The 23,755-nt window shown below is 41.1% G+C and overlaps 1 protein-coding gene across 1 annotated transcript in view; it reads right to left on the reverse strand.

Annotated features, from left to right (window-relative positions):
* Nucleotides 1-3,886: 3,886 nt before the first annotated feature.
* The window catches only part of LOC109460807 (uncharacterized), a 32,634-nt gene continuing 12,765 nt past the window's right edge, over nt 3,887-23,755 (reverse strand). Inside the window, exons 5-10 of the mRNA XM_088800741.1 lie at nt 20,070-21,928; nt 11,250-11,289; nt 7,780-7,838; nt 7,516-7,642; nt 6,575-6,667; nt 3,887-6,081 (exon numbers count right to left, since the gene is read on the reverse strand). Coding sequence (XP_088656867.1) covers nt 3,887-6,081; nt 6,575-6,667; nt 7,516-7,642; nt 7,780-7,838; nt 11,250-11,289; nt 20,070-21,928 — 4,373 coding nt within the window. The remainder of the gene's footprint in view (nt 6,082-6,574; nt 6,668-7,515; nt 7,643-7,779; nt 7,839-11,249; nt 11,290-20,069; nt 21,929-23,755) is intronic.

The raw sequence follows: 23,755 nt of genomic DNA on the forward strand, positions 1-23,755 counted from the left end.
CAAGGGGAGTACTTTGAAGGTGACCATAGTGATATTCAACAATGAGGTATGTAGCACTTTTTCTAGGATGAGTTCTCGAACTTAATTGTCAGACCTTGTATGTGTCACACTTGATGATGGAGTGCTATGGGTATGCCCACATTTATGACTTGACTGCATAGTAACTTTCTGGCTCATGGCCAAGTATTTAGTTTTAACTAGGGCCCAAATAAGCCAGAAGCTGCTTTCTCAGGAGTTATGCCATTTGCAGAGAGTGACATAATGTTGCTCCAAAATCCTAAACATCAGTGTTTTGAGCTCCACGCAGCATCCCTGTAATGGACACTTCATACATCAGATATGTATTGGGTCATAAAATTATTTCTATAGAGTCAGATAGTAAATAACAGACCATACAATCTCTGTCACAACTACTCAACTATCATTTTACATGAAAGCACCCATGGACAATATGCAGAGTGGTCATGGCTATATTTCAACAACACTTTCTTTACAAAAACAAGTGGCAGCTAGATTTGACCAACGGACCATGGATTGGCAATCCCTGGACTAATCTGTGAAAGAGGATTGGAATTGATGTAGCCCTGAGCTGGGGACACAAAAGTGTATTCATGGACCTACAAGATGAAACTGTTTCTTTTGATATTTACTAAGTATAGAGGAAAAAAGCACATGTTGGTTCAATGGCTGCACATCAGTTGCTGACAGATGTGTTGATTTGCTCCAGTAATACAACCACATCTGGAGCTGCAACTGGACTTAATTCCTAATTAAGTTTACAATAACCCCATGTCATTCTCTAAAACTTACCTGTCTTCTGAACAAGTCAAATGAGTGACTTGAATGGGAATGTGATAGAAATCATGACCCCTGCAACTTTCAAGATACTGATAGTGGCACTAATCTCTGTAGACGTGCCAAGAATATGGGATCCTCTTCATTTTGTTTTGGTACATATGGGGCAGTTATAGTGTTTACTTGTCCTTTCTTGTCAAAATATTTGCTTTTGTTCCATGGGTCAGGGATCCAATGTGAAGATTCTGCCAGTTGTTATTTCTATTGCAACTCTACATTCTGGAACTTGCAAAATAAACACAAGATGTGTTTGGGGATCCTTCAGACCACCTCATACAAACCTGAGCAAGAGCATTTATTTGTCCTTTATAAGCCCCTCTACTAACTGATAGACCACAGAGCCATTTGGGGTGGGGTGGGGTGGGAGTGGTTCTAGGAGTTAATGTCAGCTTGAGAGTCCAGTAATCCCTTCCTATTCTGGCCATTTTCACTTACCTAATACACAACCTCCAATAAAGATGGCTGCAAGTCACTTTGAAGAAGTCTAGGACAATTTATGGTGGCGGTCAGGGTTCTTCTTCAAAAGGACCTGGCCTGCTCCACATTCAAGGTGCTCTGGAAATGGGAACTGACTAATGTTATGGAATTCACTGAGGGGCCACAACTCTCACATTGATTTGTCAGATTTATGTTCACCAGACCTAGAGAATTTCCACTTATAGAAATCAAGTAGGATATTAATAGGCTTCCCATCTATTTCAGCCTCAGGGACAGCACAATGAGCAAATGCAAAAATTTCTGTGTATCAAAGCATTCTGATGATCCCTTTGGCTTTGCTGTTCATTATAACAAACACAATCGCTTACTCTGCCAATAAAGTGCCTCCACTTGACCTCTGATGCCCCAGAAGCCCATCATTCTCACTGAATTCAGGGAGCCCATTTTGATGTCCTAATCTCCCTCTCATTTCTCGCCTGCAGAGAAGAGTAACTACAGAGCTCTGCAAGATGGCCAGTGCTCCCCTCACCAATGAAATGTCTTCCACCTTTCGTAAAGAGTGTCCTCTGAACCCTCCCAGAGCACGTAGGGTGTTGGGCGAGCATGTCTTACACTCCAACAGCCTGGCTTTCCCGTTTGTGTATCTTCTTCTACCGCAGTGGTGCACAACTGGAGACAATTTTGTTCCTCCCCCCACCCCACGCCCCAGGCCACTTGGCAGTGCTGAGACATTTTGATTATTACAACTTGGGAGAAAGAGGATGTGCTACTGGCATTTAGTGGGTAGAGGGCAGATACTGCTAAACATCCTACAACACACAGGATTCCTCCCTACAGTGAAGAATTATCTCACCCAAAATGTCAACAGTGCTGATGTCAACTCTCCTACAACACTTAGAAAGTTCTGGCATTTTGGCTTTAGCATAAGCTAACTTTGGGTCCAGGTTTCAGTCATTCAATTGATCAAACTGTTGATGGCATTCCCAGGTGCTCAAGCTAACACCCTGGGTCTGGAAATGATGTTCAGTGCACCCATGTCAACAAATCCAGCCTAATCCAAATTACATTACTTGATTCAATACCTACAAGATTCACCATATATATTTCTTAACTTCCTATTTATATAAATTATAAAAATCCTTATTTTGGCAGGTTCTTAGCATCTCCTCATGGTCATACTTGATACCTGATGACTTTCCCCACCCAGACCCGCTCCCCGTGGCCTGCCATGATTAATAAACCTAGAAAAATGGGAGGTGGTAGAGGCAAGTCTTGAGGACCTAAAGTCCCCTGCAAGGAAATTATTTCAGAGGCGGTCATAACAGTTCTTCAAGTAAAGGGGAGACTAACTCAGAGAGGAAGGCTTCCTTCTAATGGCAAAGGAGGCTCCCAAGTTTAGAGGTCAGAGTCCTTAGCTTTGTTGCAATCTGGTCATATATTGCCACCTCAATTTTTCAGTACTCTATTCTTTCCCATCGATGCCCCAGGGCATAAGGGAATCTATAAGGCTGTGAATCAATGTGTTGCCATTCCATTCAGCCACTGACTGGATTTGCTTTCACATCCCTTAAAAAAAAAAAAAAGAAATGCTGATTATATATAGCAAGTCCCCAAAGTATTAATATGTAGCCAAGCTCAAATCTAAGTAAATTCCTCAGAGGCCAAAAACAGAGAATTTGAGCCCATGGTGTCAAAGTGGAGCTGAAACTGAGTGACCTACAAAGGTGAGTGAAACTTGATACACAGCTAGAAGTTTATTATTTGATGCAGATGGGAGTCAAGGTCAGAACCATGCACATATGGAGTGAATAGTGGATACCCAATATTATCGAAAGAGCAGCTCTTTCATTGGCTGCGAAGAAATGTTTGTCATTAGTAAGTCTAACATTTAAACCCCTGCTTTGAAATTCTTGAAAAAAGTCAATCATGTGATGTTGTTATTGTCAGAAAAAATAATTGACTTTATACTGTATAAAATCTATAGAACAGTAGACAAAGTCCAAGATGACAGGACCCAACTTGATGAGAGACCAGGGGAGAACAGAAGCTAATCACAACAGGGCAATTCCAAATTAATACTATAGATTGCAGTATTGAATGGTTTTCTAACATTTCAATTTTGTCTCCCTGAATTGATTTTGTAAGGTTTCATTTCAGTTTCTTGTTCTGAATACAAATTTGTATGAAATTTTGGAGGTGATCTCAAGTTTTCAAATATAATTTCCCCCCCTTATTAACAAATATGGAGCACCTGTCAAGTACCTGGCAACGTTAAGACCAATGGACTCAGAACAAAGGTCTGTGTTTAGAGCTTACATTCTACTGGATGTTAACTTTAGCTTGTCCATCATGATAATTTTGTGCAAGGCCTGATAAAATTCTTACCCTTTCTAAGGTCTCTCTCCTGAGTAATCTTTAATGAAGGTCAAAGTTCTAATGGAAGCCCTTACTTACAAGGGTTCTCTGCTGTGTGCCCTCCTGACTACTAGGAAACGTTAAGCTATGACTAAAACACTGCTTTAATGAAAAAAAAATTTTTTTCTTTTGAACTTGATTGGAAGAATTCACATGACACTTCAATTTTTTAAAAAATTTATTTTATAACACTTTTTACCTGTGTAGACTCTTTTGTGTTCTTACCAGTACCAGCCCTATTGCTTTTATAGGATTTATCACCAGCATGGATTCTGTGATGAATTGTAAGATTTGATCGCCAACTGAAGGTCTTACCACATATCTCACACTTGTAAGGTTTCTCCCCTGTGTGAACTCTCTGGTGAGATTGTAGTTGTGAAGACCGACTGAAGACTTTACCACACACATCACATTTGTATGGTTTCTCTCCTGTGTGGACACTCTGATGAAGTTGAAGACTTGAGGCCTGACTGAAGTGCTTCCCACACTCTCCACACTTATACGGTTTTTCTCCCGTGTGCACCCTCTGATGCATATCAAGATTCAAACTCCATTTAAAGCCCTTCCCACACTCCTCACATTTGTATGGCTTTTCTCCAGTGTGGACTTTTTGATGAGCTTGAAGGTGTGAACTCCGCCCAAAGCTCTTCCCACACTCATCACATTTGAATGGCTTTTCTCCACTGTGGACTCTCTGATGGGCCAGAAGATTTGAGGCCTGCCTGAATACCTTTCCACACTCCTCACAATTATACGGTTTCTCTCCTGTGTGGATTCTGCAATGAATTTTAAGATCTGCTCTACGGCTGAATCCCTTCCCACACTCTTCACATTTGTATGGTTTCTCCCCAGTATGGATCAGCTGGTGAATCTGAAGTCGTGAACTCTGATTGAAGCCCTGCCCACATTCCTCACACTTGAAAGGTTTCTCCACACTGTGGGCTTTCTGATGAATTTGAAGATATGAACTCTGACTGAAGCCCTTCCCACATACCTCACATTTATAGGGTTTTTCTCCTGTGTGGACTACCAGATGAACTTGATAATGGGAGTTCCTCCTGAAGCTCTTCCCACATTCATCACATTTGTATGGTTTCTCTCCAGTATGGACTCTCTGATGTGCTTGAAGATTTGAACTCAGAGTAAAGCCTTTACCACACACATTACATATGTATGATTTCTCTCCAGTGTGGACTCCCTGATGGGCTTGGAGACTTGAAGGCCGACTAAAGCCTTTACCACATTCCTCACATTTGTAGGGTTTTTCTCCTGTGTGAACCCTCTGATGAATGTATAGATTTGAGCTACAAATGAAGCCCTTCCCACACTCTTCACATTTATATGGTTTCTCTCCCGTGTGGACTCTCTGATGGGACTGAAGATGTGAATTCCGACTGAAGCTCTTACCACATGCATCACATTTGAATGGTTTCTCCCCAGTGTGGACTCGCTGATGGTCCTGAAGATGGGAGGCCTGACTGAAGGCCCTCCCACACTCCTCACAATTATAAGGTTTCTCTCCCGTGTGTAATTTACCATGAACAGTAAGTGCTGATCTACGACTGAAGCCTTTCCCACATTCCTCACATTTGAACGGTTTCTCTACCGTGTGGACTTTCTGATGAGTTTGCAGACGTGAACTCTGACTGAATTCCTTACCACACGTATCACTGTTATAGCGTTTCTCTCTCAAGTGAACTCTCTGATGAACATGGAGCGCTGAGCTATAGCAGAAGCTTTTTCCACACTCACTGCAATTTTGAGACTTCTCTTTTGAGTGTAATTGCTGATGAAGATCAAAGGTGGAGAGATCAGTGAAATTTTTTTTACACTCATTACATTGGTAAGGTTTTTGTCCTGGGTGAATCATACTATTCTGATCCAATGCTGAAATTTTCATGCTATCTCTTCCATAATCATTGTTGCTATAAGAGTTTTCACTTTTGTGTACTGCAAGATCGTTGAGGTGATATGATATCCCACTGATGGTGTCAACATCCCGTTTACATCGACACAGTTTATTTTCACTGGAAATTTGCGGATATCTATTCTGGTAATTCTGTGACTCAGTCAGGGAAGCTTTCTTCCAAGAATCCTGGGCTCTCAGAGTTGGAAACTCTGGATTTCTAGTGTCACTGGGACCATCCAATTTATAATTTAGTACATAGTTCTCATCTTCAGAAATTTGAATAGACAGTCCTGCCCCAACTTGACAGAGGGATTCACTTTTTTTGTGGAACTGAGAACTTTTTATCATGGAATCTTGACACCTGGTTAAGTCATTTACAATTTGTTGCCAGATCTGCCAGCAGGAAAGCTCTTCATGTGGTCGTCGGTCTTGAACAGTCCTCAACTCACTTTGATTGTTATCACCTATATAGACAGAGAATTCAGAGATATGGACAAGTGAAAGCTTTGCTCAAAGATTCAAGATTTCACACTTAAGACATAGCATAAGACTTTAATGAACCTCAGGATGGTTTAGCTTATCTTTTTCACTCTATATGGAGTTCTCTGGTTTATATACCCACAGAAACCAGGCGGCAGTCCATTAAGCTCCTAACAGCAGACCATAGAGGACTCTATGGTCCATGTTAAGTGGTTTTTATTCTAAGTAAAATAAGCCATAAGAGAATTTTGAACAGAGGAATAACATAATCTGATTTAAGGTTACAAAGGGTCACTTTGGCTGCTACTTAGAGAACAGATGATAGGAGGGCTAGGGTGGGAGCAGGCAACCAGCACGAAAGCTGTTGCAATAATCTAGGAAAAGAGATTTGACAATTTGGACTGTGCAAGGGCCTAGAGGTGGTCAGAAAATCAATGGACAGTCAACTATAAGAACTCACAATTACTTGGTTTTTACCTAAATTTCTCTCTATCTGCGGTGATGTCTTCATCATCCAAAGCCGCTCTTCTCTTTCTACATGTGATATGTCTCGCCTGAAGGGCTGATGTCCTGAGAACATGCAAAGTCAAGTTTCAAATGAATACACTGGAGCTGAAATTTGCTGGAAATCGGAGTTCTAACTGCATATTCAGGATATTGAAAGCAGTGTTTTTCAAATTTTTTTTAACACAATCCATTGAAGAAATAGCATTTATTTCATGACCCAGACATACATACAGAGGGTATCAGAAAAGTATACACATTTTAAGAAAGGAAAACTGTATTAAAACTGTAATACTCAATATATATCGATAACAAAAGATGAATACAAGTCATGTTTGACTTCTGCAATTACAAGAGATGCTCAAAGTGGTTACCCTCAATGTCTCCAGACACTTCTGATTATGGCGAACTACTGCTTGAGCAATGTTGACCAAAGTGTCCCCTTGTATACGTTTTTTTGGCACCCCTGATACATAAATATATATTACTTCAACAATGGTTGAATGGCCCATTTCTAACCAATGTTTATTTTCATTAGGTCTCCTCCTAGTGGTTCTTACACCACTCATGCAATTGGCCAGTATTTGCTGCAGTGTATTGTATTCTTCCTAAGGAGCTCTAATATTTTCTACTCTATTAAAAATTGCTAGTAGGATTCAATAAATTGGTTTTATAATTCACTAATGGGACAAGAGTAAATTTGGAAAAGAATATAGGTAAAGTATAGCAGTATACTGTTCATTTATAGTTTATTTTCTTTTACACCAAACACAAATGAAAAAGACCTGAAACATCCTCTTTAGAAAGACCAGGAATATTCTGTCTCTTGTGTCCTACAGGTATTGGGAAAGTCTGGTCCCCAAACTCAAGGGCCCTAAGGTCACAAAGACACTCCAGAGAGAGGCTGTCCTCACCCACTGAGACCAGGTTTCTGAAGTTTTCTACCATCACATCCTGGTATAGCTTCCTCTGGGCGGAGTCCAGCAGTCCCAGCTCCTCTTCTGTGAAGCCCACAGCGACGTCCTTGAACGTCACTGCCTCCTGCAACACACACATACATCTCAATCTCACAACCTGACTTGGAAAAAAGTCCTGGAAGAGCACACTGTTCCCCAATAAAGTCCTGTTCCCCTTCCCCAATAAAATCTTAAAAAAAAAAAAAGGCAAGCCCTACTCACCTTGAACATGCTCATTTTTTCTTTTTCCTTCTGGGGAAACAGAGTCCTAGAAAGACGGACTAGGAAAAGGAAAAAAAAGTCAATGGAAACTGGTCAAGGACGTCATTAACCCACGCGGCTGCTCACTGTGAATTCCCAAAGGTGCCTGGTCCTCAGGGTAGCGGCAGCTGCACGCAGCTTGTTGAACAGAACTTGGCGTGGATGCCAGATACTCGCCCTGCCCCTTTCAGGAGCAGTTCAGGGAACAGCCTGCCCAACCACACACAGTGGCCCCATCACTCGTGTGCCTGTAGCTTTGACAGGAGTCATTCTTATGCTGCGTATGGTGTAAATTGAGACAAAAAATGTAAGGGCAGGCTCTGGAGTCAATATGCATGGGTTGAAATCCTGGAGAGGCTATTCTCTAGCAGTATCATCTTAGGTAAATTATTAACATCTCTGTTTCAATTCTGTCATCTACAAGTAGGGGAGAATAACTGTATAGACCTCATGGGATTGTCGTAAGATAGAAAGTTCTCAGAACACTGTCAAGGTTTCCTATTTCTTAGCAATTGGAGTAAAGCAGACAATATTCTATAGATAGATACTATTTTTATAAGTCTGATTTCTACAAATAGAATATTGTAAGATACATGGAGTGCACAGGTTGTTGCTCTGTCATGTTAGAGACTCTGTAACTTCCAAAAAGTCTCTGGTTTTGTCTTCCTAACAACGTGTTACCTCACTAATGATATTTACACTGACACAGACACCTTTTTATAAAAGGTATAAAAATGTATGATGTTTCTTTTAAAACAGAAAGTGCCCCTTTGACAAATATGCATGGAGGTAGAGAAAACCCATAATTCTGCAACAATAAAAAAAAAAAATAGTTTGACAGTCCATACCTAATTTAAATGAAAAAGACAGGAATCTGAGTTACGAATATAGTTATAAATATGGGAATGTATAAGTGAATAGGTAAGAAGAGAAAGCTCTTAGAACTCTGTCATGGTAGAATGCAAACTAATAAATGTAGAATGAAAAGATAGTAGAAAATCACCGATGGATGCTAAAAATTGGAGAAAGTTTGGTGAGCAATAAGATAGACATATAGTAGTCTTAAAGTAGTAACTGCAAATGGAAAAGCAGTAACTTGGCAGACACTTTTACTAAGAAAACTAAGGTGAGACCACCAATTGGGACAAACCAACAAACAGACATTTGCTTCATGTGAAGCCCTGAGAATGCCTCACCCCTTCTGTGCCGTCTCTACTGATTATGTATAGCCTGGATTTAACCCTGAGCAAATATCAGATAAACCAAAACAAGAGGGACATTTTGCAAAAAATTTGCCACTGCTCTTCAAAAATATCAATAGCAAAAAAGAAAAAGTCTGAGAAATCATTCTAGATTAAAGGAGACTAATGACACACACACAAAAAAACCAAGTGCAATGCATGTAACTGAACTGAACCAGAAAAAAAAAATTGCTCTCAAAGATTTTATTAGGAAAACTGAAAATATTTAAATATGAACCATGGACTAGATAACAGTATGTTATCAATGTAAATAATTCCACTTTGATCACTGTCTGTAGCTTGCTCTCAAATGGTTCAGCACAAAACCCCCCAAATATGTTAAGCATGATAAAGCTGTGAAAGAAAAAAAAGAGTAACTAACAATCTAACTGCCTCAGCAGCTAGAACTTGGTGTTTTCAACTGATGAACGAAAATCAGGGCCACTGAGTGATCATTGTGAACAATAAAAAGATAAGACACTCCATAATATAGAGACAAAAACAAGCTACATTCTACAGTGGCAAAAACAGCCAAAGAACTGCCCCTCCCAGCTAACAGTTTGTTAACAGTGACAACTCCAGTCTCATGTTGTTTCTCCCATTTACTAGATAAAAATTCTTAAAATATTCAGTCATCAAATTGCTTCTGCTTCTCAACAGCATCCAATTCAGAACAAACCCTCCCTCACTGCCTACAACTCTCCCCAATCAGCTAGCACAAGCCAACACCCTATAAGCAGTCCCTCCTAACTGCATCTCCCCAAGACGCCCCATGATTCCCCACGGTGTGTAGGCTTCCTTGCTGCAGCAAGCTAAAACAAACTTAATTCTTTGATTACAGGTATGTTCCTGGCAGTATCTGGGTGATGGTCATCAACAGAGCAAGTAGGCAAAACATAAACTAAAGAGTCTGGGTAAAGAATATATGCAAATTCCTTATACTATTTTTGCAATTTTTCTGTAAGTATGAAGTTACATTAAAAAATGTATAGAAATTAGGAAAGTCATAGTAATAACACAATAACAATATTTCTGATGATGATGACTATACTAGCCCATCTTCTCACTTCAGGCAGAAGTCCTGTATCACAAAAGACGGCAATGAATCCACTCCCCTAAGCCTGGGAGAAATATATCTTTGTGACTTCTAATTCCTTCTATTTTGTCTCTATACTTGCTAGCTGCCTTCTGCTCATGCCAGAATTTTGCAAGGAGACTTGACAGCTGATAATAATTAGTGGGGGGCAATCACTGAACTGAGTAGGGCTCTGGGGTATCCAGCTCCGTTTTATCTGTGACAGTCGGCAGGGTCAATACTCTAGGCCTCAGTTTCCAGACAAGAACCTTTCCTTGGCTTCTCAATTTTTCCTGTGTACAGGAATCATCACCTCAGGATCTTCTTGGAATACAGATTCCTAGGTCCCACCTGCAGAAATTCTAAATCAGAAGGTCTCATATAGGGCTCAAGCATGGGCATGTCTACCCAAGTGATGCCAATGCCACTGGTTTGCAGAACACAATTTGAGTAGCACTGCAGTGTACCATCAATTCCAAAGGAAACAGCCTCCGCTAAACAGAAATACATACGAGTAACCAGACAAAAAGGCACTAAAACGTTAACAATGGTTATGTTTACATCCTAAGGTTATGGGTAATTTAAATTTTTCTTTATATAGTTTTGTATCTTCAGAGTTTTCCATTATGATCATGTTACTTCTAAAACACAAATATTATCTGAAATAAAATAGTAAAACAGTTGAGAAAACTATTTAAAAAATTCATAGAACAGCCTAAACCTTGCTCTCAAGGTTCCCACAATCAGGTCACAATCTACTTCCCTGATATGATTCTAGACCGTTCCCTACGCTTGAGGAGACTATACCACAGAGATTAATGAACTCAACTGCTGGACTCAGTTCTAGCCCCAGCTCTCTGCTTCCTACTAGCAGGGTGACCATGGGCAAATAGGTTATGTCCCCTGCATCTCAGCCTCATCTTTAAATTAGGAGAATTAGCAGCACCACTTCACAGAGCCTCTGTGTGACAGAAATGTGTTCACTTGTATAAGCTTTTGGATGGAACTTAGCAACTAAGGCTTAGTTATGACCATTACCCATGTCCATTTACACGTCTTACTCATTCTCCAATTTTTGTGACTATGGTGGTAGAAAAATGCCAAGTCCTACTCACGTGGAGCTGTTTTCTCCTGCGTGGAGTGCTTTTTGAGAAGTCAGAGCTGGGGAAGGAAAAGAAGTTGTGAGACACTAGGACTGTTTGCATCCCCGATGACTCACACCCCCCGGGTTACCACCTAGAAGCAATTCTCTCCTTCCAAAAAATACTAGGGGTCCAGGACAATTCAGCTTCCGGGGCTCACAGAATCTCACTGTGAGTTGGGTAGTTCTCAGAGAATGATAGTAGTATTAATAACAATAATCCACGTGCCAGGCAGTTTTAAACCTTTTACTTGTACTATCTCGTCTTTCTCAGAACATTCTACTAGAAACGAATTAGGAAGATAATACTTTTACTTCTCTTTTACAGAACAGCAAACGAAGGCACAGAGTGGTTAAGTGATGCATCCAATGTGACACCGCATGAAGTGGTAGGTGGGGGAGCTGGGTTAGAGGGTGCAGAGAACCCGGGAGACCCTCAAACCCCGCGAAGCACGACCGAGACCGCCCCATCCTCGGGATGGCCCAAACGCAAAGAAACTCCACCCTGAGAACTCAAATCACCATCTCCGCCCTCTAACCTCCGCTGTTAGCCGTTCCTCTTCTTTCTCCCCAAACAAAAAGCCGGTAGCTCTTGGCAGGCACAATTCGGGGAAGTTTGAATGGGTCGCGAACAACCGACCTGAACCAGCATAACCACGGGAAAGATGGCTGCTACGTCGTCCTCCCGGGGCGGAAGTGCCTGTAGTGACTACCAGGAGCTCCTGGACTACATTTCCCGGATGCCCCAGCACGGCACTCCCTGAAATGAAGGGCTTGCGACTGCACCGAGCTCTGGGACCTACACTTTCCAGAATTCCGCGGGGAAAAATGTTTACAGCCCGGCCTTACTGTAGTTGCAGTACGTATGACTACACGAAGCTCTGGACTACATGTCCCAGAAGGCTAAGGGGGCTAAACGACAACAGTACCACCTTCGTGGACTACAATTCCCAAGCGGAAAACGGACAAAGTCGCACCCCTGATGCGGAAGTGCCCGCCTACTTTGAACTCCTGGTTTTCACTTCCGGGAATCCCCGAGAACATGGTCATGGGCTGATGTCTTGGCTGGCATTCATCCTAGCATGTCGTGTTTAGAAGAGTGTAGGTTCTGTTCATTGAGAAGCCGAGTAGCATTTTACACAGATTGGAGGGGCTAACTGACATAAATCCACTGCCTACCACAGAGGCTTCCTGGTAAACTCCAAAGAGCTTCACCATAGGAATAAGAGCAGAAGGAAACTGGGCATTCTTTGGCAGGAACTCAAGTCACCAAACGTCAGATCATCTCAATCCCTGAAATTGCATAAAGGTGAACGTGTTTTCTTAGCATCTTTCGGCCCTTGCAGAAGCAAATGAAAGATATCATCATAGGCTTCAAATTATTTCCATAATTATATGATTTATGATATTAATATTCGACCAGGTGAACTTTAAGGAAAAAAGCATTACTTGACATACGGAGAGACACTTCAGAATGATAAAAGTTTCAAGTTACCGGGAACTAGTAAATTCATATTTTATAAAGCAAAACTGACAGAACCACAACGAGAAAGATTCAATGGGTGAAGAAGGTTAAAGGTTAAAAAAAAAAAAAAGTGAGCACTGTAGGCTGTAGAGCCCATGTCTCCACACAGCACACTGTAGCATGAATCAATTTCACGCATCATTTTAATTGTAGATCAAAACAAGCCAACCATTTTAATGAATGAATGCCGGTCAAGCAATGCAATAAAAGTGATTCAACAATGGAGAGGGAAAAGAAAGGGAAGGGAGGGGAGGACAGAAAACTCCCAAACTGAGACATCTGAATGATAGGAAAAGAGACTAACAGGGTTCAGGGGCGCAACTATTTCACTTGAGAATAAGCAAAACTAGTATTTAAAAAAAAAAAATCACACAACATCCCAGGTGGTATGTGCATGTGTGTTGAGATGGAAGGGATGGGGAAATGCATGGGTAACAACCTGCTTGCTAACACCCTGACTGCTCAGCTTTTCCTCATGATGCTCATACACTTGAAGCAATGTCTCTAGACCCTATCAGCTTTGGGAAGGTGAAAGGGTGGCAGTGACATGGGGCGAGGTGAGCAAGAGTGTCCCTTTGGCTCTTTAAGGAGAAACAGACTTACTAAGTGTGCTGGGAACGCTGACCTGGTGTCCTTGACTGTGGTGCTGGAGGGGATGTGGAGAGGCCATTTCATCTGCAGTTACTGCATAGGGGACAGAAAACACAAAGCTGGTGAGATGAGGCCTCGAGTGCCCAGAGTGAGCAGAGGAGCTCTGCAGCTGGGCTACTGATGATTCAGGGAGGTGATTTAACTGCACACACTCCTTACTGGGTCAGTATCCAAAAGGTCATGACAGGGTAGAGCATACATTTATAATCACGACTACCATCACCAGCCCTCTCTGTTATGTTGGGGGGACAGAAACAACAGCACAACTGACTAAAGTACTCACAGAACCTCTCAGTGAGGGTCAAGTACTCCCTGCTCTAGTCTTGGGACAGGCAGGGCTCATCAAGGGAGCGAAGGCTCCGAGATGGTGATCCTGCCCATTTGGTTCCATCTCTTACACACAATGCTCCCCAAGAAATAGCCTCTCTAGAAATGTCTGGTGAATGAATGAATAAAAGCCATCTGCCTGACACTTGCAGGCTCATGGGTAATGTATCTGTTCATTCTCAAGGATGCTAAACTTTACTTCATTATAGTGTTTCTCAACCTTGAAAAGATAATCCAATACTCTACCTTCTCTCATATAATATTGCAGAAAATCAAAACCAAACAGTAAATTTCCCTCCCCCCCCCACACACATTTTCTTTAAACAGAAAGCCTCTTCTCAACCCGGCATGGCAGTTTTTGGCAAAAGCCTGGAAGGGAGTGAGTGGATAGGCAGTGAGGGGCACTGGGAGAGCCTGCGTGGGCCCAGCATTCATGGGTTCAGCTTCTCACTCTGCCAGTGTAGGCTGTCCAACTATGCACAAACGTCTTAACAATTCTTGAGTCTCAGTTTTTTCGTCTGCAAGGCAAGGCTATTATCACTAACTCTACAGTTTGTTTCAAAGGATTAGGGACAGTGTCAAGTATTGAATACAGTGCTTCGAACATGGGAAACATTTGATAAATGGCAGCTATTATTTTCATAAGCAAACCATTTTTTTTAGTCTTTGCCAGGAGCAAAAGCATACATATTATAAAAAAAAAAAAAATCAAACTCATAATTGGAACTGGAGATTTTAACTATCCATACAGGGAAATGTTGAGCCTTAAGTGCCTATGTTAAAATAGAAGGGAAGCTGAAAATCGATTCAGAAAATATCCATCTCAAGAAGTTACAAAATGGCAAAACCAAAGCAGATGGAAATTCACAGAATTCCATTTTCTGCACCCACATTTTACCTACCTGCTCTTCCCATTGCCTTTGCCAATAATGAAATACACATTGTCACATATCTGCTTTTAAACCTCTGAGAATGTGGAATTCTTTGGAATAGACCAATGCGAGTTCTTTGGAATACATGCCCAGGAATGAAATTATTTCGTAGCATATGTGTATACTTAAACATTAGCCAGCTTGACCTTCGTAATGGCTATAGCAGTCCATCTTACCAAGAGTTGCACATGAGGTTTTTTGTGTAACCACTTCCTCACCTTCTTTTGGATGACTCATCACCCTAGGTTTTTCTAGTGTATTGAATGTGTATAGTAGTACTGCTGGTTTTGTTTCTTGGAAGAACCTGTGCTAATTTCATATAGCTACGTTTTAACACTTACAGGAGGATTATCATGTCTCCATGTTTGAAGACTCACAATGCTGTGCATCTTATAGGATTTAGATGGTCCTATAACTCCCATCTGCCCCAAAAGAACCCCCCTACACATTAGCAGTCACTCCTCATTCCCAACTCCATCCTCCACCCCCAGCCCCTGAAAACCATTGATTTACTCTGTCTCTATGGATTGGCCTATTCTGCACATTTCATATAAATGAAATAATACCGCACATTCTGTCTTGCGTCTGGCTGCTTTCACTTGGCATGTCGTCAGAGTTCATCCATGTAGTAGCTTTAACCACTACTTCATTCCTTCATATTGCTGAAAAACATTGCATTGTGTGGATACACTACATTTTGTTTATCCATTCATCAGTTGATAGACGTAGGATTGTTCCCACTTTTTACCTATTGTGGATAATGCTGCTATGAACACATTTGCACAAGTTCTCATGTGGATATATGTTGTCGGTGCTCTTGGGAATATACTTAGTAGTACAATCTCTGTGATATATGTCCAATCGTTTCAGAATACAGTTTTGGTATGTCAATTTCACTGAGGTGTACGTGCCCTGATCTTAGCAATCTCCATCCAAAAAATGGAAACACTACTGTAAGACTAGGGCTCAAAAACAAATGAACAAGGATAGTCATTGTGGTGTGCTTTGCAAGATGATGGGGTGACCTTGGCAACGGGAGGTGACAAGAGGAGTACTACCCTTAGGGCGAGGCAAGTGAGGCCCTGCTCTAGACCCTGTGCCTCAAGAATCCCCACAATTTGAGTTCCTTCATCTAAGTTTTTAAAATCTCCCTCCACAACTAACAGTGCTGTCAAGGTGGGGTGCCCAATCCTAGATCTACAGCAGGTGTTCCCCACCCCAGTTTCTCCATCTAGGGTTGTCTTTGACCTCTACTCAATGTATGTAGTTAACCAAATGCCCCCAAGAAACTCCAGGCCGACACCCATGTTGTTATCCCAAGGCCTGTGGCCTGTGCCAGTTCCAAACGGGAAGCATGGTGAGCAGATATCTCAGGTAAATATGCATTCAGATACATGTACAGGGAACTGGCTCATGCAATTATGGAAGCTGAAAAGGGAGACCCGAGAAAGCTGGTGGGTGTTATTCAGACCAAGCCTCAAGGCCTGAGAACAAGGGAAGCCTATGGTTTAAATTCGAGTCTGAGGGCCAGAAAAATGTCTCCACTGAAGCAGGTAGGCAGGAAACAAAATGGGCAAATTCCTCCTTCCTCCTTTTGTTCTAGTCAAGTCCTCAATGGATGGATGATGCCCACCTACATTGGGGAGGACAGTCTGAGTCCACTGGCTGAAACGCTAATCTCATTTAGAAACTCTCTCACCAATACCCCTTGACCCAGTCAAACAGTTAATCATCACGGTAGCCAGCTTAGACTTAAGACAGGGAAACAAATCCCCAGGGGCCAGAAATGTACAGGTAAGTCAAACTCATGGTGAAAAGTGGGAGCTGAAACTGAATGAACTTGGTACAAAGCTAGGGAATTAATCTTGAACAGGGATGGGAGTCAAGTTTTGAGGCCTCATGCACTTTTGGACATGAACTACACACTACAAATGAGACAGCTCTTTGCTCTTGACTATAAACAAAGAAGAACACACAAACAAAAAACTGCAAAGCTCACAGGTGCTATGGTTATCTTGTGACCAACATAGAGCTCATGTTACCCAGGAGAGTACATGTAAGCCATCTCTGCAGTCCAATCAGTTACAAGGACAACAAATAATTTTGGTTTTCTCTACTGAGTTTTTGGTTACAAGTTATCTTGAGGAAAGATGACCTATTATGGTATCTTATGACAGAAAAAAAGCAAAGCAAAACAAAACAAAAAATGAAGGCACTGGATTTCTTTTTTTTAAGATTTTATTGGGGAAGGGGAACAGGACTTTATTGGGGAACAGTGTGTACTTCCAGGACTTCTTTTTTCCAAGTCAAGTTGTTGTCCTTTCAGTCTTAGTTGTGGAGGGCGCAGCTCAGCTCCAGGTCCAGTTGCTGTTGCTAGTTGCAGGGGTCGCTGCCCACCATCCCATGCGGGAGTCAAGGAATTGAACTGGCAACCTTGAGGTTGAGAGTCCACTGGCCCATGTGGGAATCGAACTGGCAGCCTTCAGAGTTAGTAGCACGGAGCTCTAACCGCCTGAGCCACTGGGCCAGCCCCGGCACTGGATTTCTGATGTCTTATTTGCAGGAAAGATAACACAGAACTGAGAATGGTAGCCTTAGAAAGGCCTTATTGCAAGGCTGGCTCTTGACTGGTGTCTGGGTTCCTACCATTCCCTGATAGGAGCTCACAGTTCCTAAGCATTCTGTACAATGTAGTTTATGCTGAACACCTATTATCATTCTGAGAGTTTCTGATCTTGGTAGATGCCAAGCAGAGTGCGCCTACATGACCAGCCCTCAATAAAACCCTAGGGCATTCAGTCTCTAAAGGGCCTCTCTGGTAAACACTTCACACGTTATCACAATTCAATGCTGAAGGAATTCAGTACATCGTGTGTTTCCATAGAGAAAGGACTCTTGGAAGTTTACATCTGATTTCCTCGACTTCATCCTTTGTAACTTTCCCTTTGCTCATTTTACTTTGCATTCTTTCATTGTAACAAATCATAGTCATGAGTATAACTCGTGTCTAGTGAGTAATCCTAGCCAATGACAGACCTGGAGGACATCTTGGGGACTCCCAATACACCGCACAAATTGAGACAGCATGGACCTTAGTAAGTACCTAGTGTACTGCGAAGGTATGGTACAGAAAATCCATTGTGGAAACTAGTCCCCAATTAGATATAATTTGCTGAGTAAAGCCCTTTACTATCACCATCGTGTCTGAGTATGGAGTGGCATACAAACCTGCTCTTTGTTCCACATCCAGCGGGGGCATGGCTATTATGCATGTTCTTTCCTATGCACACCTTTCAACAGGGAATCTTTTTTTTTTTAATACCTCCACGATGAATGTATACCCATTTTGTTTCTAGCCCTCTCTCTGTTATGAATTTATACATAAAGCATAGCATGCATACATTACAAAGATACGGTGTTGAAACTCATTAATATATCTGTGTATGCAAAACAACCAAAAGTATTTTGGTTTTGAAACTGGCTTCCAGAGTCCCTCGCTTAATTCTGATTTTATATGCCATATGACAACGCACGACACTCATATTATGAGGTCTTAACTATAAGGAATAATTACTTAGTACTTTAAAAATTCTATTGTAATAATTTACTGCTTTGGTAATATTCCATGTTGAATTAAATACTAAAACATAAGTTATGAAATTATAAAATAGACAAAATGCTCCCTGCAAAGGAAAAGCACTGAGTACTATCTCTTTACACACTGTCTTACACATGAACACATGCAAACATACACATACACACACTCACAAAGATTGCCTGCTTGTGCTATGAAGGCTTCAGTCTATAATCTCTCAGAGCCCATATTACGTATTTCTTCAGTCTTTACAGATATATGCCATAATTTTTAATGGCTTCAGGTTAATACAGGAATATATCAAAACTCAAATTCCTATAGATATACACTTATTTCCACTTTTAAAAAATCAGTGGTGGGCCAGCCCGGTGGCTCAGGCGGTTAGAGCTCCGTGCTACTAACTCTGAAGGCTGCCGGTTCAATTCCCACATGGGCCAGTGGGCTCTCAACCACAAGGCTGCCAGTTCAACTCCCGGGATGGTGGGCTGCGCCCCCTGCAACTAGCAATGGCAACTGGACCTGGAGCTCAGCTGCGCCTTCCACAACTAAGACTGAAAGAAAAACTTGAAGCTGAATGGCACGCTCCACAACTAAGATTGAAAGGACAACAACTTGACTTGGAAAACAGTCCTGGAAGTACACACTGTTCCCCAATAAAGTCCTGTTCCCCTTCCCCAATAAAATCTTTTTTTAAAAAAATTCAGTGCCATCATCGATGTAATGTTCATCTGCTTGGAATTTCAATCTCATAATCATAACTTCCAATTATATGATTTCCAGATCAAAGAGATGTACAGCCTACATTCTAATATATACCCTTTCCCCAAATCATGCTTTATTACTACCGACAGGAAAGAGCATATAAATGTCAGCCTTGCCTTAGTAATAAATTTGATAAAATTATCAAATTCCCACAAGTTTTTTTTGGTATTCATTTCATGGGTATGGGGGAAAATATGACATTGCCCCTACCTGAGAAGTTTTGATCAAAGAAATGCTACAGTAATCAGAAGGCAAACATGTCAAAGTTGGATGGAAATGCAGAGAATCAGAAATCAATAATAAATTCAAAGTTGATCAAGAAAACTGTCATTGGTAACTACTTGTGACACTTTCAAAGTGTGACAGTAAACACCTGTCTTAATATTGATATATAAAAGTCAACTGTATAATATGCAGCAACTTCTTGTAAAGTTAAAAAAATCTGTTTCAATCTGGACTGTCAGAAAAATCACAAAAGATAGTTAAATTACACTGTACACAATCCTTGGAAAACAAGACGGGGCCCCAAATAATAAGAGCCCAATTTGAGAAGAGGCTGTGGGGAGGACAGGAGCCCATTGCAACAGGGTAATGCCACATTCATATTGTGGACTGTATTACTGAGTGATGTAACATACAAGTACGGAGCACACCTCCCAGCAAAGGTCAATGTGAAGGCTGTGTAGACTCAGCAGCAAAGGCCCTGCCCTCATGGAGCTTACATTCTAGTGGGTGTCAGTCCTGGCTTGCCCATCATTACACTTTTGTTAAAGTCCAGACCTAATTCTTTTCCTTTATAAGTCCCATCTTCTAAGTGACATTTGATAAATGTCAAAGTTCTGAAGCGTTTATTGCAGCATCTACAAAGGTGGCCTGCTGAAAACTGAGATGTTTGACTATCGCTTAAACACCCACTAAACTAAAACAAATACTTTCTCTTCTATGAAACCTGATGATTATAAGAATTCATGTTGCACGAGTTTTTTAAAAACATCATTTTGTAGAACTCCTTTCCTCTGACAATTCTTTGGTGTTCTTACCACTCTCCTCACTTTCATAACATGTATCGCCAGCATGAATTTTGTGATGACTTACAAGATTCGATCTCCAACTGAAAGTCTTACCACATATCTCACACTTGTAAGGTTTCTCCCCTGTGTGAACTCGCCCATGATACTGAAGTTGTGAAGACCGACTGAAGACTTTACCACACGCATCACATTTGTACGGTTTCTCTCCCGTGTGGACACTCTGATGAAGTTGAAGACTTGAGGCCTGACTGAAGTGCTTCCCACATTCCCCACACTTATATGGTTTTTCTCCCGTGTGCACCCTCTGATGCATGTCAAGATTCAAGATCCACTTGAAGCCCTTCCCACACTCCTCACATTTGTATGGCTTTTCTCCAGTGTGGACTTTTTGATGAGCTTGAAGGTGTGAACTCCGACTAAAGCTCTTCCCACACTTGTCACATTTGAATGGCTTTTCTCCACTGTGGACTCTCTGATGGGTCAGAAGATGTGAGGCCTGACTGAATACCTTTCCACACTCCTCACAATTATACGGTTTTTCTCCAGTGTGGATTCTGCAATGAATTTTAAGATCTGCTCTACGGCTGAATCCCTTCCCACACTCTTCACATTTGTATGGTTTCTCCCCAGTATGGATCAGCTGGTGAATCTGAAGTCGTGAACTCTGATTGAAGCCCTGCCCACATTCCTCACACTTGAAAGGTTTCTCCACACTGTGGGCTTTCTGGTGGATTTTGAGATATGAACTCTGACGGAAGCCCTTCCCACATACCTCACATTTATAGGGTTTCTCTCCTGTGTGGACCACGAGATGAACTTGATAATGGATTTTCATCCTGAAGCTCTTCCCACACTCATTGCATTTGTATGGTTTTGCTCCTGTGTGAACCCCCTGATGGGCTTGAAAACTTGAACTGTAAATGAAGCCCTTACCACACTCTTTACATACATATGGTTTCTCTCCAGTATGGATTCTCCGATGGGCCTGAAATTGTGAAGGCTGAATGAAGCACTTACCACATTCCTCACATTTATAAGGTTTCTCTCCTGTGTGGACCCTCTGATGAATATGAAGATTTGAGCTACAAGTGAAGCACTTCCCACACTCCTCACATTTGTATGGCTTCTCTCCTGTGTGGACCATACAATGGCTATTAAGTGCTGATCTACGACGGAAGTTCTTCCCACATATATCACATCTGAATGGTTTCTCCCCAGTGTGGATTCTCTGATGTTCCTGAAGATGTGAAGCGTGAATAAAGGCCCTTCCACATTTCTCACAATTATAAGGTTTCTCTCCTGAGTGTAATTTACAATGAACAGTAAGTGTTGATCTACGACTGAAGCCTTTCCCACATTCCTCACATTTGAATGGTTTCTCTACAGTGTGAACTTTCTGATGAGTTTGCAGACGTGAGCTCTGACTGAATTCCTTACCGCACTCATCACACTTATAGCGTTTCTCTCCCAAGTGAACTCTCTGATGAATACGGAGTGCTGAGCTATAGCAGAAGCTTTTTCCACACTCACTGCATGTATGAGACTTCTCTCCTGAGTGTATTTGTTGATGAAGATCAAAGCGGGAGACATCAGTGAAAATTTTTTTACACTCATTACACTGGTAAGGTTTCTGGTCTGTGTGAATTAAAGCTTGTCCTGTCCCAACAGGGCTGGAATAATTCCCTTGTTTGGGGAACTGAGAACTCTTTATCATGGAGTCTTGACTCCTGATTAAGTCTCTTGCAATTTGTTGCCAGATCTGCCAGCAGGAAAGTTCTTCATGTGGTTCTACTTCTGGAACAGTCTCTATCTCACTTTGGATCTTTCCTCCTGTAAAGACAGAAAATTCAGAGAAACAGACAACTGAAGGCTTTCTTTAGCATTTTTAAGATTTCACATTTAGGAGAGAGAATGAGACGTTAATGAATCCAGGGACTATTCAGCTTGTCTTTTCCACTATGTATCATGTTCTCTGGTTTGAATGCTTTCGGAAACCAAGAAGTGGTTCAATTGGCTCCTAGCCACTAAGCATAATGAAACCCATTAGTACACACCAAGTTTCCTATGTGAGATACAAGCTAGACGTCAAAGACTTAATTTAAAAAATTGACAATATGATTCAAACTGTTAACTTCTGGCCATTTCTAATGAATTTCAAAGTTAGTGTAGAATCTTGAATAGTAAATTATGTAGTTAATAAACTATGTACACAGAAAAGTTATATAGAAATATGTATCAACTAGAACTTTAAGGAAAAGCAATAACATAATCAAAACTTCAAATTTGGGGTTAATGTAATATATTCTGATATCCAACACCTTGAAGTACTTATATTTATATATGCAAAGTATTGCTGGAAATTTAGCACATATACACCTCATCTTGTTTTTTTTGTGTTCATAGACATTAAATGAGTTGACAACTATTACAAACTTTTGTCCACTTTTAATAATTTAAGTTTAGAAATGTGTTTTCTAAAAGACTTACCCTTGTTGGTATTCTAAAGTTTCTATATTTATGCAAAGTTATCTAAATATCTGGTGAGTATTCTTTCAATAAATTTCTCAATTAGTTTAAAAAATACTTCTCTTAAAACTCAACAATAAGAAAACAAAGAACCCGATTTAAAAAATAGGCAGAATACTTTAACAGACACCTTACCTAAAAGGTATACAGATGGCAATTAAGCATATGAAAAGATGTTCCATATCTTATGTTATCAGAGAACAGCAAATTCAAATAATAATGAGATACCACCACACATCTATTAAAATGGTCAAAATCCAGGACACTGACAACACCAACTGTTGACAAGGATGTGGAGCAAGAAGAACGTCATTCATTGCTGGAATGCAAAATGGCACAGCCACTTTGGAGACAGTTTGGTTGTTTCTTATAAAACTCAACATACTCTTACCACACGATCCAGCTATTGTGCTCCTTGATATTTACTGGAAGTTGAAAACCTACGTTCAGACAAAAACCTGCACGCGGATGTTTATTTATAATGATACAACTTCGAAGCAGCCAATATGGTTGTCAGTAGGTGAACAGATAAATAAACTGTGTGAATCCACACAATGGAATATTGTTCAGTGCTAAAATAAAATGACTTATCAAGCCATGAAAAGATATGGAGGTGAGTGAATACCATGTTTTCCCGAAAATAATACCTAGCCGGACAATCAGCTCTAATGTGTCTTTTTGAGCAAAAATTAATATAAGACTTAGTATTATATTATATTATGTTATATAAGACCCAATCTTATAGTAAAATAAGATTGGGTCTTATATTAATTTTTGCTCCAAAAGACACATTTGAGCTGATTGTCCGGCTAGGTCTTATTTTCGGGGAAACACGGTATCACTAAATTAAAGAAGCCAATCTGAAAAGGCTACATACTGTATGATTCCCACTATGAGACATTCTGGAAAAGGAAAACTATGGAGACAATAAAAATTTCAGTGGTTGGGGCTGGCCCAGTGGCTCAGGCGGTTGGAGCTCCGTGCTACTAATTCCGAAAGCTGCCGATTGGATTCCCACATGAGCCAGCGGGCTCTCAACCACAAGGTTGCTGGTTCGACTCCCGCAAGGGATGGTGGGCTGCGCCCCCTGCAACTAGCAACGGTAACTGGACCTGGAGCTGAGCTGCGCCC

The sequence above is a fragment of the Rhinolophus sinicus genome, chromosome 8 (genome assembly GCF_057876585.1).
Source record: "Rhinolophus sinicus isolate RSI-liver-muscle chromosome 8, RSI-T2T, whole genome shotgun sequence".
NCBI classification, from domain to species: domain Eukaryota; kingdom Metazoa; phylum Chordata; class Mammalia; order Chiroptera; family Rhinolophidae; genus Rhinolophus; species Rhinolophus sinicus.